This window comes from Parus major, chromosome 1A (assembly GCF_001522545.3).
Source record: "Parus major isolate Abel chromosome 1A, Parus_major1.1, whole genome shotgun sequence".
Lineage (NCBI taxonomy): Eukaryota > Metazoa > Chordata > Aves > Passeriformes > Paridae > Parus > Parus major.
The window spans coordinates 23,654,996-23,671,996 of NC_031773.1; the positions used below are offsets into that span (position 1 = coordinate 23,654,996).

At 36.3% G+C, this 17,001-nt stretch overlaps 1 protein-coding gene across 3 annotated transcripts in view; it reads left to right on the forward strand.

The window, feature by feature from the left end:
• Positions 1 to 17,001, forward strand: part of TFEC (transcription factor EC) — a 59,572-nt gene that overhangs the window by 18,954 nt on the left and 23,617 nt on the right. For all 3 annotated transcript variants that reach the window (XM_015629505.1, XM_033514685.1, XM_015629506.1), the window contains 2 exons: positions 7,121 to 7,372; positions 9,530 to 9,625. In XM_015629505.1, the coding sequence (XP_015484991.1) occupies positions 7,121 to 7,372; positions 9,530 to 9,625 (348 nt within the window). The remainder of the gene's footprint in view (positions 1 to 7,120; positions 7,373 to 9,529; positions 9,626 to 17,001) is intronic.

Below are 17,001 nucleotides of genomic sequence, written 5' to 3' on the forward strand. Positions count from 1 at the left end.
CAATTAAGAAGCCAAGAGTGTCTCAGGTACACGGGTGCAAATGGAAGTGCTCTCTTTGATAATGTCTCTGTAGTTGCTCAGTGCAGGTAGTTGGCTTCCCCCAAGTCATTTCTGATTGCACAAGGAGGTTAGCACAGAGGAATACCTGAAAGGACTGAGCTCCATCAATGTTCAGTGAGTGCTAGAGAATACCACAATGGGGAAATGTTATCAAAATCCCAGTGCCTGCACAGGGATTTGTCAGGAAATGGTTAGCTGTAAGATCTAGCTTCTATTAGCCACATCCCTGAGAGCTCTGCTGCCTTTCTCCTCCTCAGAGAAACACTGTTTTGCTCCCTATTCTGTGCAAAGAAAGCTTTCTCACCCAGCACTGATTTCTGAAAATCTGTTTTGCAGTTGTTTTGCTCCCACATTCCTCTTGCTTTTCATAATTCTTGAAAGTGTGATGGAGAATTTCCAATTACTCCTACTCTACCCTACATTTATCAGCTATTTTTAGACATTGAGAGACCAAAATACACAAGAAGTAGTCATCGTTGAAGACATGGTCTTTGTCAATGAACTTTTAAATGTTTCTTCTTCGGTTCCTCCACCCTTGAAAGCATATTCACAAGTTCCTGATGAATATGATGTCAAAGGTTAAATAAGATGAGAAATAGTGCATTAGAGTCATATGAGAATTTTTTCTTAACCTGAAAGCTACTGTAAGGCATCAACTAAACACAGTTGGGTATATGTAAGTTTCCAGACTAGATGTCTTTTGTATTCTTTCTTCATGCATATTAATGGGAAGGTCTCATCTAGTCAGATCAAAGTTCCTATAGGAAAAATATTCACATTAAAAAATTAATTACTGTGTTTAGCTTAAGTAATTAATTGGCATAATCACGCATGCTTTTATAAATGAAACATTAAAGTGAGCAACTACAGTATTTGGTGATAGTCTTTAGGATAGAACAGAAGTGTATAATTCCCAAGTTAAATTGAATTTTCATTTTATTATGGAATAATTTTGCAAATAGTCTTTCCTCAAAAACGTTTAATAAAGACAGCAGGAGAAACAAACAACTGATATTCATTTGTAATAGATGTTAAAAAGGATTATTTCATAACTAAAAATGCTTTTTTTTCCTAACCCTTAAAATACATTTGAAAGTCCTCAGATACAGAGCAAAAATAGTCTGTGTTTTGACTGTGTTTCTTATCTTAAAATGGAATTAAAATTTCTGGGTACTTACGGAACATTTTAATAATTAAGAGTGGATAATTAAATGCTTATTTTCTAGTACAGTGGCTGAAAAGAACATGAAGTCCCATCACTCATTTGCAGAGAGGCGTTGTGTTCAGGACTGATGATAAATGATGCAATCCTATCAGGGTAAAAAAAATTTCTTCAAAAGCTATTAAAAACATTGAAACAAAGTAATATCCAGCATAAATGGCAAACTTCAGTGAAGTCTGCTGAGTTCTGTGCAGTGTTCTACGGTCATCTTTAAGCTTATTATTTTGTAGCAGAGATTTAAGCATTTATTAAATTCAGTGAATTTACATCAAAGGTTGCCATTAAAATAACCAGCTCTCAGGTCCAAAACCCCATAAAACTTAAACACAGCAAGAGTTATTAGACCCCTCATTCTAATTCCTATAAAGTCATGGCCTTTTGTATTGCATCCAGTTATTACCATAGTACTCAGCTTTGAGTCCAGGAATATGCTTGATAAAAGTACACCTTGGATTTGGATACTCTATCTCTCCCAGAAAGTTATTGATCCTTTGTTTGAAGAAAACAGTAGTTAGAGCACTTCCTTTTGAGTACTTCAGTATTTATGCACACAATTTCTTCTGTCTCACTTCAGCTTGTGGCTAGTGGCTCTTAACATGCCCTTTGTGCTAGCTTTCACATTCAGCATGTCCCATGAATTTCACAATTTTTTTTCACAAACTGACAAGAAGAACATAACTGAGCTTTAAGCTTTCATTGAAATACCCTTTTCTCAGTTTTCAATTGTTTCCATAGCTCTTTTCTACATACTTTCTATTTTTCAACAATGTTTCAAAAATATTTAGGGTAGAAATATTTTTAGGCTACCATTATTGATCTTTCCTGATCTATAAATAAAAGCAGAGTAAAACCAGACTCCTATTCACTGTTTTTTAATGCAATTTTTTCTTTCCTTCTATAGCATGAGTGGGACACTCCTGCTGAGTTGCTGGCTTGTTTTGACCCCAAATTTTTTACAGACTCATCGCTCAAGGTGTTCACTTCATTGCTGCATCCTGGATTTCTACCTCCAGTATACGCAGATTTGTGTTACTCTGACTGGGAACTAAAAATATTTATGCTTTTTAGTTTATTTTTCATTAGTCCCAAATCACTGATGGTAAAATAGAGTAAATTCAGTAATACAAGACTGAACAGCCCCTCTTTCTGATGCCAAGCCTTTGCTCATCACTCTCTTATGCGTGTTCGTTAGCCAATGCTTAATCCAGTTAAAACACGCTTTATTGATACTGTGCAGTGCTATGTTTTTAATTAGAATATTGAGTGATACTAAGTCAAAAGGCACACAAAAGTTGAAGTGTATTATACCTACATCGTTACCTTTGGCAACCTAACTTAAAATCTCATCAAAGAGCAGAAGTAGATTTGTTTGACAAGGCTTATTTTGCACAGAACTATGTTGACTAGCATTAATTATATTCCTATCTTTTAATAATTTATTAATTGAATCTCTTTTCAGTTTTCCTATTATTTCTCTCGGGAATGATGTGGGGCTGAGCAGCCTGGGAATACAGATGTCACCTGCTTGCTCTTAGTGGAACACCAAGAAAGACGTAGCCCTGCTGCTTAATGGAATATCAATGTCATTTTTCATTCCTTCTTTAGGTCCCCTAAATAGGTATTTTTTCTTAATTTTGACATGCTATATATTCTTTTACTAGCAGAAGAAAAATTCCATCAACAAACTGTGAAGTAAAACATTTTATGTAAATAAACTACTGAAAGTCTCACTATGCCATTGTGCAATGTACTAAAAATGAAAGCAAACTTGGTGTGAATATGGGAAAACATGTTGCACAACTGTACTGCAGTGTTACAACAGGATGATGTGTGCTCAAATTAGAAAGAGCAATTGAAGAAGTCTGAATATGCATCTGTAATTCTGAAAGGCTGTTATGTTCTTGTTCCCAGAACTGGCTTGTCAGTGAGATATAAAATAGAAATAGGTACAATCAGTTTCCTGTGCATTGAGATCCATTTCTGGATTACAAAATCCATCTCAAAGTTTTAATTTCTGTTTCAACTTTTTGGAACTGGTGGAGTTATAATATTTGCATTTGTGTCTCACAAAGCAATTGGATGGCAGAAAGACATTTAATAGAAAATGGTTTGCTGAGAGCTAGGAGATATCCTTTATCAAATTACACTGCTTAATTTCTGTCAGAGGTGAGAATCCAGGATCCACAGATGTGCCAGATTATTGGACACACTATCCTGAAAATCCTTCATGCTTTTCTGCTTAAAACAAAGGATGAAATATTCATTGTCCCACAGAGATAAAAAAAAGGAAGGCAACCCTATATTCAGACTGTTGTGGCAGTAAAAGGTATACCAGCATCAACATCTGAATCATAAAATTCCACATAGGCTCTGGTAAAATATTATCACAGGTTATGGGAATTTTTCAAAAGATTCTGAATTGAAAAATCGGTCTCCCAGTACTGCTGGAGGATACCATACTAGGATTATTGGGAAAAAATAAAAATTCTTCTACTTTGGAAAATCTTTTTTTTTGACCCCTGTACTTTTTGAGAAGGATTGTGTTTTGCAGATCTAAAACATGCACATGATTAAGGTCTCTAAGCAGCTAAGTCTGTATTGATCTTGGTTATTTTATTTGTAGTATTACTTTATGTGGAACTGATCTTTCGGGTCTTCTGCTTTTTGCATTTATTTCACTGAACTTCTTAACCTGACACCATCCTTTTTCTACCAGACTTGATAATGGTTATTCAGTTTCTATATGTAGACTATCAACTCAAATTTCCTTGTCTGTTTTTAGATTTCTTTTGCTTCTTCAGGTTCTCAGGGTCTTGTCCAGAAAAGTGTTGTGAATCTCCAAGGATGGAGATTCCATAGCCTCCCAGGGAAACATGTGCCGGTGCTTAACTGCTCCTTGTGCATCGTTAAAATGAAGCTCAAAATCAAGTCAAAGTTTAACATTTGGAATTTTGGCAATACTTACTTAAAAGAGTTAAAGTCATCTGCAATATTCAGAAAATCTAAGTTGAAACGTACCTTCATACCACTGATAAAAGATAACAGAAGTCATGCAACATCCTAATGGAGAATAAATCAGTCATACTTGGAATGAGACACTGTGCTATCTGGTTTTATAAAATTACAAGGATTTGACTTTTTGCTACTAGTTCACACATATTATATGCACAATTTTAAAAATATGTTCCATGTTTAGAGATCTTGACTTGCAATCTCAATATTTCTTTCTTGTAGTTTGAATTTCCCCTCCCCCAGCTTGCTTTTACTGTGCTTTAACAATATGATTACAAAATAGGTTACACATTCTGCTTTGTCTTTACATTGTGGTTTACATTTTAAAAAGTGCTTTACTTTATCAGTAAGTACTGAGGTTTATTTAGAATGTATAAAGATGAAAATCAGGGCATAGATCCATTTTTAACCTCAAAGATTCTGCTTTGTAATGACTGTAGCTGGCACAGTAAAGGGGTGGAAAGGTTTCCAAAACCACAGCAACATAGATCACATCAGCAAAGCTGTGATTCTTTTTCTGCCTGTGTAAATTCAGGACAGGATCTAATCACGGAAAAATTATCATACTAAATAAGCACTTGTGATAAACTACTTTTTACCACATCAGCAGTTAGCTGAATGTCTTTCAAAGATCTTCCCTTTGCCCTGTGGGATGGCCCTGTGGTGGTTCACTTAGAAAACAGGATGTACTGAGATTTTGGTCTGCCACTAGCAATCTGGGGCCCAGAGGAAAAAAACAAAAAGCAAGCCATTGATTTTTCAGCAGTTTTCTTGTAGCAGACCTATAAAAATTCTTTATTAAAAACAAATTAAAACAAGACAGTATAGATTTTGGGCACTGAAATTTTCTTATGTTTCTCATTTAATTTGAAGGTGTAGGATAATCTTGATTTTAAGCTTCAGGTAGGCCTGTAGAAATTGTAAGGCAGAAATTCATTGCACGTTACAAAGGGTTCATCAGCTTCATTTAATACAAAAATTAATAGGGGTGAAATGCAGTAAATTCAATTGTTGCCTATGTGCTGGTCCCATTTATACTGCATAAAGAATCTGTGCTTCTGCAGTACTGCAAAGAGATCTTCATGAGTTTAGCTACCAGAAGGCTCTGGGTAACCAAGTGGTGACTTTGTGTGGTTCAGTCAGTGAGAGTCCAATCATGACTTGTCCGTGGATGCTACTGGAAGAGCAGAAGAAATGAGGGTACACAGAAATCCCTGTTCCAGCCATCCAGTTCCCTTAGTAGATTTGATTTTGCCCAGAAATAATACTGTGGTTGAACTGACATGCAATAGATTTAATTAGGTTATCATTTAAGAAAATACTTGAGTATCTAATTTTCAATATGAGCTTAAGTATGAAGGACTAAATAGAATTAGTATCTGAATTATTTGTTATGATTTTACATGTGTCCTTACACATGATAAATCAGAGCTTAAACAGCGCATTATGCACTTTCTAAAACTAACACAAAAATCTAAGTTAAGACAAATAATGATGTAAGTAAATTCCAAATATACATGTAATTTTTGCAACCATTATATATTATGCATACCTTCCTAACATAAACCTGGGGAAAATTCAAACAGTGCATTTAAGATTTTATCATTATTTTAATGGAATATTATTTAATAACTTTAGGCCTTACATCAAAATAATTAATCTCATATTCATTACTGCATAGCTTAGTCTTTTTTATATGAATGGAAAATTAAAGAAACATAATTAAAATTATACTACAATGATTAAAAATAAACTAGGTACTGCAATATTGTACAAAAATATAACTAGTTCAAATGAAAACTGCTTTTATGGCTATCTATCTCTGCGTATATATTTTAGGGGAATCAAAAAGAAGTTTGCTTAAATTGTTTAATTTGCTTAAATGACTACATTTCTTTTAGAAAAAGTCTTCAAAGCAAGTCTGGCTATTTAATAAATATTAATCATGCTTACACAGAGGCCACTTGAGAAAAATTTATAACAAGACACTTGTGACCAGTCATGCCATAGGAAGAGGAGAGAGCCACAGGGCTGAAATGACAGAAAGGTTTGTGTATGCAGTGCTCCTCTGGTAGTTATATTGTAGGAATGTGACATTGATCTGAACTGGGAACTGTTTGAAGTAGCAACTGTCAATCTCTGTAATCAAAGGATGGCCCAAAGTCTAAATCAGCCATTTTGGCATGACCACTCAGTTTATAAAGCCAAATCCACTAAAAAAGTGATCTGTCCTCAAGAGGTGCTTCAAGAGGCCTGCACAATTTGTGGATAGTGTGCAGTAATTCAGAGCTATAGCTTGGACTCTATGGCAAAAGTACAGCAATGCCTCATTTTAATGACTGTACTTATTACAAGGTGAGACAAATGTGGATTGAGGTGTGAATGTTGCTGTTGATATTATTTAAAATTGGTTGGTGTTATATATCTTTGTGCATTTATTTACTCATTCATGTACAAAAGAGTCAATATTAATTTTACAGTACCTATATGCATGTAGATTTGATTGCAGGGATCTCAAGAGAGATCACTTTTAATTGAGAAAAATGTGTAGCATATTTCCGGTCTTTTCTCAGAATCATGGTTATCTTTTTTAATTCTGTTTTTCTTTAAAATTATTCAGAGTGTTTGTTCAGCTGTGCAAGGGGAAAATGGTAAACAAATATAAAATGTGTAAGTGTGTGAAACTGAAAAAAAAAAAAAATCATAATTCTATCCAAGACTTACTAAAGCTGAATCTATTGTTTTGAAGTGTTTTTAAGTGAGCACATGTATAACTACTGATCCAAGCAACTTGAATCTTCAGCAATTATTTCCATTCCTTCCCAGGTACAAACACACTTGGAAAATCAGTCTAGATACCACATCCAGCAGAGCCAGAGGCACCAGGTGAAGCAGTACCTGACCCTTGATACCAAGCTGAGCAGCCAGACACTCTCCCTGTCCCACTCTCACACAATCCAGCCGGTGGGAGTGAGCTCCATTCTCCGGAACGCACACATGCCTCCAGTGAGCAGCCCTGGCGCTCCAGAAAGCCCTGTCACCAAGCTGCTGGCCCTGGGGGGCGAACACCAAAATGCGGTAGGGCAGAGCTGGGTCGAGGAAAGGGGAGCTGGGCTTTGTCTGCTTCTACAAAAATGTTACATGGCCCACCTTGCACTACAAGTGGGCAAGAGATGACTTTTTTAACTTTCAAGGGGCCTTTGGTTATGACACTTGCTTTCTGTATCCTTTTGAATTATGTGGGTTATTCCCTTGTGTGTCTGTGAATAGCTTACTGCAGGATCAAGCTTTTAGACTGTTGCCAGATAAAATGTACCATTGCATCTTTTTATACATGTGTCATATGTTGCTGTACATTTTCTGAATATGCAGTTTGCAAAGAAAAAACATCCTTTTCTCAGATGGGAGTTGTTTCTGTCTAAAGGTATTAATTTAGCTGCATAAAAAAGTTAAATACTGATTACCTTAAATATATTACTGAAAAAATCAATCACTCATTTTTAGTTAGCTGTTATATTTTTATATGGGTTATCTCGAGTAAATTGGCAAAGATATGCCAACTTTAGTGCCACCATGGATTTTAATAGAGGTGCAGCTATAATACAATATCAGATTCTTAGCCAGTGTGAGATGTAGGTCATTATGGCTTTTAGTACTTCAATGGATTTCAAAAGGGACTGTTTATTAGGTGAAAGGGGAATTCCTACAGAAATGAGAAATGGAGATGCTGTATCATGTCTTTGACTTTAATAGAACAGAAGAATCTGACAAATACACTGTGACTCATTTGAGCATTTGGGTGTTATGTAGCTAAGCATGAGGGGGCCCATAAAGCTTCTTGGAGAGTTCATCTGGGGCCTCTCCATTCCTTCGGCATTGACAACTGACATTTTAAGTCAGATTTATGGATTACTGGAGCTATTTTAAAAAGCTATTTTAAATGGCCTTTGTGGACACCTGTGTGACCACCTCCATGCTGGCAAAGTGCAGTGTTCTGGAACTGTTCTCAGGCATTTTGGGTCTGATCTGCCCTTGTCACCCTCTGTCCTGGTGAGCAAGAGGGCACCTGGGGAAGACTGGGAGGGTGATAGCGGGCACTGGCAAGATCCTGGCAATTTTGCAATGATTTGGATAATCTCATCTCAGACTCAGGGGGATGACTGTCACAGTGTAATTTCTTAATGTGGGTGTGCCCTGTGGTTGAGAGTAGGCTATAGTTATATTAGTAAATAACACAGAGCCAACACCCAGGTTGGTGCAGTAAACTGCACTTCTTCATGTTGTTTAACTGCCAGCATTTCTTGGTATCGTTTTGGCCCTGAAGGTATTTCCTTAGATAAGTCTGGACACATTTCCTGGCACAGTACTTTGGTTTTAGAGAGGGAGAGGAAGGCATGTATGAGCTGTGTTGGGCCTTGTGGCCTAAAAGTCTGTGTTGAAAGGTCCCACATCTGTGTGATACTTTTGTTGCACAGAACCACCTACAATTCCTTCAGCTCCCAAGAGCTGCAGATAGTAGAATTAAAAGTGACTTGCTTGTCATGGGGATCTCTCCCAAAATTATATTGTGAATGGAACCAGACCATAACTATCATTGAAAATTCACGTTGTACTTTTTCCAAATCTGTATGTATCTATAGGCCTTGAAAGTATTCACTCTTTCATACCAAGTAATTATTGAGCTATTCCCTCTGCCTCAATAGTTTTTGGCTCAGATTAGATCAAAAGTGAGACCAGAAGGCTGTCTGGAAAAATATTTTATGTACTGTTAAACAAAGAAACCTCTACCTGTAGAAGAGGGCAGCATGTAGCACCAAACCTCTAGTGTCTCATACAATTGCAGAGCCACAGGTTCCTTCCAGTCTTCCTGCAGCAATGCAGCAATGCACTGTGGATATGACACATTTGATCAAGATGACAGGTCACAGTTACAGCTTAACAATGCACTCCTGACACCTGATTGTGGTGCTGCAATAAGGGGTTAAAATAGGACCAAGGGCTGGTGTTTTAGAGAAAGATGTATCTTATCTAAACCACAACTGTTTTCACAAGAGGTAAAAAAAAATGTGAATATTGTATAGAAGTGTTGAAATTGTTTGAATTTTAAGATATAAATTTCTGAAATTCAGTTTCATTTCTGTTATATATATTCAATATTAATTCCTCTGTATTTTAAAAATAACTTTTTTTCCATTATTATTTGTAGTGATTTGTCTTAAAATATTATTTTATCAGATGGAAGAAGTTATTGAAGACATAATCAATATGGAATCAAATTTTAATGATGAAGTGATAGGTTGTTCTGAAACTCCTTTACTAATGCAAAGAACTGTAAGTATTTTGTTGAATTTCATCTGGCTTTTTATACTAGAAAACTTCTTTGAATGATTCAAGCACATCACAGTTCAGAGACTAAGGAATAGTATCAGTGGACTGTTCTCCTTTCTCTTCAGTTGATTGCCTTTTTGTCAATAATATTACAGAAAAGGACACCAGTGTGGTGAGACACAGCTGTTTTATGTGGTCTGAATAGCATTTGGGGTTCTAGCCCAGCAAAATATCTGGTGCATAACCCATTGGAGTTACTAATTTCTGTGCAATGCTAAAAATAATAAGGATAAAAAGTCTCTGGACCCTAGAAATCCTTTTAAAACCTTACTTAAAGATCCATCTACCTCAACTAAAAAAAAAAGTCAAAAATTCCCCATGTAGTAGTTCTCCAGTGTCATCCTGAAGCGAGGCTCTAGTTCTGGGTTTTCATACAGACAAGTTGAGTTTAGTTGAATAATTTCAAGGACAGATAAGAGGAATGCAACTTCTTCAAAAGGATTACTGTAATAAACTTCGATTTTGTGATGTCTCTTTGTGAATAAATGTGAGAGAACTAACAAAGACTATTTACTTTTCCATATATATTACATTTTGAAGAGGAAGGATGGAGCTCTTCTGGACACAACAACACATAAAGTGTAATTTATAAAAGTCATACATATCAATAACTGTAATGCACTTTGCAGAAGGGTGTATGTTGTCCTCTCTACCCTAACTTATGTCCAGAACTGTTTGTCCTCAGGGATTTAAACTGTACACCGATAGAGGAAAGCTTCACCCTGATGAAGGCAGAAGGATTTCCTCAGGCTTTGACACTCTACCAAGCTCACTTCAGAACAGTCAGGTGTTTGCTCTTTATCACTGCCTGGAGGAACATCTTTTTCTGACTTACAGAACTTCACTGGCTCCAAAAATACCTCAGGAGACAAGTTCTTGATTCTTCTATGCTGCCCACTATAGAGTCCAACATTAATGCCAATTATCATTGCAATGAACACCTGATACAGTTGTAGTTGACATTTGCATGCCAACTACAGAATTAATGCGGCTGGACTGAATTACACATATCTCACTCAGTACAGAACACAGCAAAGAAATGGTCCCTGGGGAGTGAATTAATATTTTGGCTCAAATTAATGTGAGGCAGGGGAGGATAATTTCAGGTATGAAAGTGTGTATGGTGATGAGAGACATGAATTCTGGGGTTTGGGTTGAAGCTATACTCCCTCAAAACCTTTTAAAACTGGATGATGTTAATCTATGCTAATTCCAGGTTCATTAGCCTCTATCTTCAGCCTTGAAGGACATTTGTCTCTAAAATTTATTGAATACCCTACTCTTGATGGGGAAGGAAATATGCAAAGTCTTTTAGACCTTGATGGTACTTTACTTGCAAAGATTTGGGACTCTTGGAGTGCCTCTGGGACAAGCAATAATATTTGGATTTTCATTTGTGCTGAGGAAATCACCAGGCTGCTAGGTAAGCCAGGCAGTAGCACACATTTCCAAATCTCTCCATTCAGTACTGTGGCAAAATAAAGGCTGCCTTCAGCAAGGCATGCAAACTGCATCTGTGTGAGGAAATTGAGTGGAGATTGTCTCTGCTTCTTCTGTCTTCTCTTTTAGCATTGTGTACTTTAAAATATACAAAAGAATTAGGTATATGGAGATGATCTCAGGTATTTAGCTCATACTACTTAGTTTTATGCCATCTTTCAGGCAATATCCTAAATCTCCCAGAAAAATTTTGGTCATAAGCTGTGCAATAGAGAAAGATAGAGGCACTGGTAGAAAATAATTTTTCTATCCAGTTTTGCATTATCACATTAAACATAATGAAATTTCCTTATCTGAGCCAAACATATATGTATTACAAGAGTGTTGGACTAGGAGGCATGATCAAGAATGAGCGAACATCTAATTAGAGAAGATGTGCTGAGTCTGTGCTGTACTTCAGCAAGGAGCCGTAGTAGCTCTGACACCTGCACAAGGTGCCTTGCTGTGGTGGCTGACACAAACATAGAGCAAGTGAGATTACAGGTGAGACTGAGTTACCTCTGTATCTGGCTGATATTGCGTTGGTTTTCTCTTTAAAATCTCCAGCATAATGCCTAAGAATTTCTGGAAATTCTTCTTAGGCTTTCCTTTCTTGAGATTGTCTTGATTTTGCAAACTGTGCAGAGTAGTGTCTGAAATTCTGAAATGGACCGACGTGGTTTTCAGAGTGTGGCAAGAGGCTCAGGTGTTTTTTCAGCAAAAAAAATCAAATTCATGATGCCATATTCCTGTCTCAGTGTTCTCAGTGGACAGTGGCTGAGTAATCTCCACTTTATACAGTGCAACCTGTTGTTTGTTGCAGTGAGCTAATGTTTGCTTTAGTTAAATGCACCCATGTACCATTTTAATGGCACATTAAATGAAGACATTGAATTCTGTGAGACCACTCATGTGAATAATTGCTCAAAGGCTCATTGTCTGACCCTGAATTAATGAATTACAGTTATGTATTAGTAGAATCAGAGAAGTGAAAACAAGAACATTCCTCCATCTCTCATTAAAATAATTACAGCTTCTGAGGAGTGGATTATCAGGATTTTATTGTGTTTGGATCCAAATTTATAATTTCATGAAACTTTCTGGTTTCGAATGGTCACTTAAGAATTGTTCAAACTAGGGAATTTCTGGCTGTGTTTCTGTTGCTCTTCAGAGTACCCTAATGGCAGAAACCTACCTTTTATAGCAGATTTTTAGAAGTTCAGTTAAAATGTATGACAAGGTCCTCCCTACATACAAGAGGTCTTGATTCTCCTAATGGAATTTCTAAATCAAATTATATCTTTGTTCATACAGCATAACTGATATAAAATAATAAATATCATTTAATGACAACCGTTTGTTCATTATGGAGAAGATAAGATTTAATAAAAAAAAGACCCTTGAAGATGGCACCAATTTAAAGTAATTTTTCCTTGTTGTAATAATTTAGTTTTATGAAATTTTTATTAAAAGACAGCAGAGTATTTATTTATTTATTATAAGAAAATATTTTTTCTCTAAGTATCATATTAGGAGCAAGGGGTTTGTCCCTGACCATATAGGAATCATTGAAAAAATGAAACAAATATTATATGAGTTTTAGAAGTTAACTACTGTCATATAAGTCAGATATGGTGACAAACATTTGAAAAGTAAATACTTTTCATTTTTATCATAAGTTCATTCTCATTCAAAATCCTCACAGTCTATTTAACATTCTGTAGTGAATTTAAAGTATATTAATACTTCCAAATGTTCAAAACACAGGAAGTGTAGATGTTTAGGTCTGTTAATACAAAGTGAATATTACACCACCATTAACATTTTAGGGCAGGTAGTAAAAAGCTCTTCTCTACATTGCTTTTAATATCAGCAAAGAGAGAAATTTAAGAAACATATTAAAGCAGATGTGAAGAGCATTAATCACAGTGAAAAAAGATAAAAAAACAGGAAATAACAGGATCTCCATTCTTTTCAGGGTGTGATTTAACAGTGTGTGATCTTATGAATCACTTATTTGTACTAAATGTTGTTTTGATAATATACATATACAGCCCTAGGACTCACCAGTAACCTAGCAATTACAGTGGAGATCTGTATGAAAGCAGTTGGCAATTTACCAGTACTTTCATTCAGAAATAACTGTTGCAGTCCAAATAATCACTGTACAACTGGGATAATGCTCTCTGCTTGACATGCAGTCCACTAAAACTTATGTCCAAAGCATTAGGAGATTGACTGGCTTAGAATGAGAATGAAGTGAGAGGAAGTTAATGTTCTGCAATGACACAAGCCTCTCTTGCACAGACCTGGGTAGGAAAAATAATATAATCCTGGGAACATTTTCAAGGATTCTAAGTTGTCTTTTTTTCTGGTGCACAAGAAAACTGAGCTTTCAGTACTGTTTTTGAAGAAGCCTGGGGAGAGAGGCTCTTTAGCAGTTAGATGGCTGGCAATGAGAACTAAGAAGTAGCTGCAGAGCAATGCTGCAGGCGGAGCACTACCATGAAATTGGATTTCAAAAAGTCACCAGGAGAGGCCCAGCTGCTGGTATGTGCAATCATTTCAGCTCCATGTTGCTGGAGTAGTCAATACTGAATGGCTAAACTAAATGGAGCAGTTCCTTTCAGGTTGCTTGGAAGAAAACTGAAAGCTTCTTCATAGGAAACCTTTCCATGAATTATTTTTCCATGTCCAGTACTAAATAAAGGCAAGAAAAAAATATTTCCAAGTTGATGTAGGAAGAAATTCTTTACTGTAAGTGTGGTGAGACACTGGAATGGGTTGTCCTGGGAAGCTGTGAATGCCCCAGCCCCAGCAGTGTTTAAGGCCAGGCTGATTAAGGCCTTGAGCAATCTGGTTTGGTGGGAGGTGTCTCTGCCCACGGCAGGGAGGGTTGGGACTAGATGGTCTTTAAGGTCCATACCAACCCATTAACATTCTATGATACTATGATTTATTTGTAATATTTAAGAAATGTTTTCTTTAACTATCTCCTTGAATGAAATGTTGAGAAGATAATAATTAAATCACTACCAGAGAAGGGAGGCCAAAGCACCTGGGCATGCTGGAAGTCAGAGGTTGTGCCAGCTGTGAGTTGGGGAAGCAGCTGGGCAGGGAAAAGGTGACAATACTCTGTAAAGGGGGTGCCTTGCAATGGGTCACCTCTTCAGGGATCTTCTGAGGCTTCACTGCTTCACTTTCTTGACTTCATTTCAAATACTCATAGTTCACTATTTACCAAAGTTGGGAGCTACTGTGTATTTCCAGTCTGCTTGGGAGTCAAGTCAGTGGGATTGCTTCACTTCTGCCGCTCTGGCAGGAAAAGAGCTTGTGGGGAAAATCTTTAGTTGCTGCATGGCTTGCTTGTATTTGTTTTGCTCCTTTGGCATTTGGAAAAAATCTTGTGTTGTACAGGTATGGAGTAGAAGTTAGATTGGGACAGGACAGAAAGATGTTTTCTTCTTTAATTTTTATGATTCTATTAACTACAGATGCTATAAAGTTCTGATTAAATCTGTTAACTCTGCATCTGATTTTAGGGAGACACTATTAGCAAAAGCATGACTCACTCTGTCTGCAAAATCTCATTGCTATTGCAAGGTCTTTGAGGTCACAGTTTCTCATCATGACATTAATAATTTGTATTTGTATTAATTATTTGTTAAATATTGATGGTGACCATCTGGATGGATTGCAAAAGCTGCTGTCTGTCCCATTCTCAGAAATCATACAGAAGGAAGAAATTCAAGTAGGTATGCTCCAAAGTATTTAGTTCAAAAAGGGCTGCAACTATTCAGACATGAAGTAAACCCAGCTTTCTCTTAGAGGTGCATGTAGCACTGCTGATCTAGGCAGCCCCCTGCTGCATAAACATAAGTATTTTTTATTTAGTGAATACAGATGTAATTTGGCAACCCTTGTAAGTTGATAAAATCTGCTAAAGTTCAAAACCATTTTAGAGAAAGGGCCAGAGTAAACATTAACAACCTCATTTGCTTAGGTTGGCTAACTTGAAAAGGCTGCATAACATCAATGAAAATGCTTTGTCAATCACATTCTACACTAGATTAGTCTTAAAGTCCAAGGAAGAATCAAAGTTCACTTAAGTATATAAACTTCTGTCCAGCACTCTCTGGTATCATTTACAAGTTTAACAAAAAAGAAAAATGAAGGAGAAGGAACAGTCAGTAGCTATTGAAGAAATAATAGACGCCTCAAAAATAAAACTGATGAGCAAATATTTTCTTTGTCTACCTTCAATACTATAAAAGTGTTAGGTAGGAAATTGTGTCTTTCACTTGTTTCAGTTGCAAAAAAAACTAACTCTGAAAAGCACAAATTCAGAACTCCTCAGGCCTGTTTCCTGCAGCTGGAAGTATCTTTTGTTATCACTGCCACTGCTGTTTTGAATGTCATACAAATGTCAGATGAAGGTTTGCTTTTGGTATTTCTCACAATTTAGTGGTTTGAGGTGGAAATGGGCAGTGTACATACAGCCCTCTTGCCTGCACAATTTACCTCATGCTGTAGAAAAGGTCTTCCTAGAACAGAGCATTCATTACTTTGGGTCAGGAGAAGAACTGTGGTCTACTTTTACATAGCTGCAGCATTCAAAAGCTGTGCAAAATGACCAAAAAGTTCAGCTCTGTCTCTAGTATGCTAACAGACCAATGTCTACTAATCCTTTTCTATTTTGGGGATAGAACTCTCTGGCTAAAGGGAGACAAAAGACTCAACCTTCATGCAACTGTAGTAAAGTTTCCATAACTCTGAAACGAATAGAAAATTTATTTTTTTCCTTTCTGGTTTTCTCTTTCTAAAAGGTCAATAGACAGAAATTAAAGTATTATTCAGAAATATACAGTTTGTATGCAAATACCTTTTACAAACATGGTCTTTATCTCAAACCTTAACATTTATTTAACAGTAATAGTAAGAGAAAAGGATAGTTACAACGAGTCTCTTATTCTCCCAATATTCATTTATTATTAATTCTAAACTCCTGTGCAGCAGGATCTGCCAGCAAATTCCTGCTGTTTGGGGCCAACAAGACGATTCTGTTTTATCCCAAAGCCTCTGCCACATCTTGTGTTGTTTGTATACAGCAATGCAAGACACTCAGAATGTGGCAGGCCATAAAGAAGATTCTAGTAAGCTCATGCAGCATGGTTATGATGCCTTCTGGAGAGAAACTTTACAAATTTCTGACAGTGGTATTTACATAGGTTGAATAAAAAACTAGTGAGCTCAGAGGCAACAACAGTGGCCACTTTGTTCTGCAGGCGCAGTTAAGTTTTTTACTGCAAGACAAAGCTAGCTTGTGGAAAACAAAGAATTTCTTGAAGTCCATTTTGATAAATAAACTTCTGAAAGTAGAACTGATTGTCTTAGCAGTTAATTTTCCATCAGCCTAGGCTTTCAGTGATCTTTAATATATATGTAGTTTATGAAGTAGCTGACTATTTACACTTTATTTAAATTTATATTTATACATATTTATATTTACACTAGAAATATGCATTTGTGTATTTATCTGAAATCAAGCACTGCAGAAAGGTTTTCAACCAAAAGGAGTTCTGCATAGTACACCCATATGAACACACTAGAACACAGAAACCTTACTGCAATATGATCAGAGACTTAGGTGTTAGATGACATCTCAGAAGACATAATATAAAGCATATAATACATAGAGTATATGATATAAATAAATGTGTTTTTCACTTCTCCCCCAGCCTCAATTTCTTCACTTTTTTTTTGTACTGACATTTGGTCATTGTTTTTAGAGGGACAATTTGAATGATTTGTTATATGTATTTACATGCTGTATCCAACAA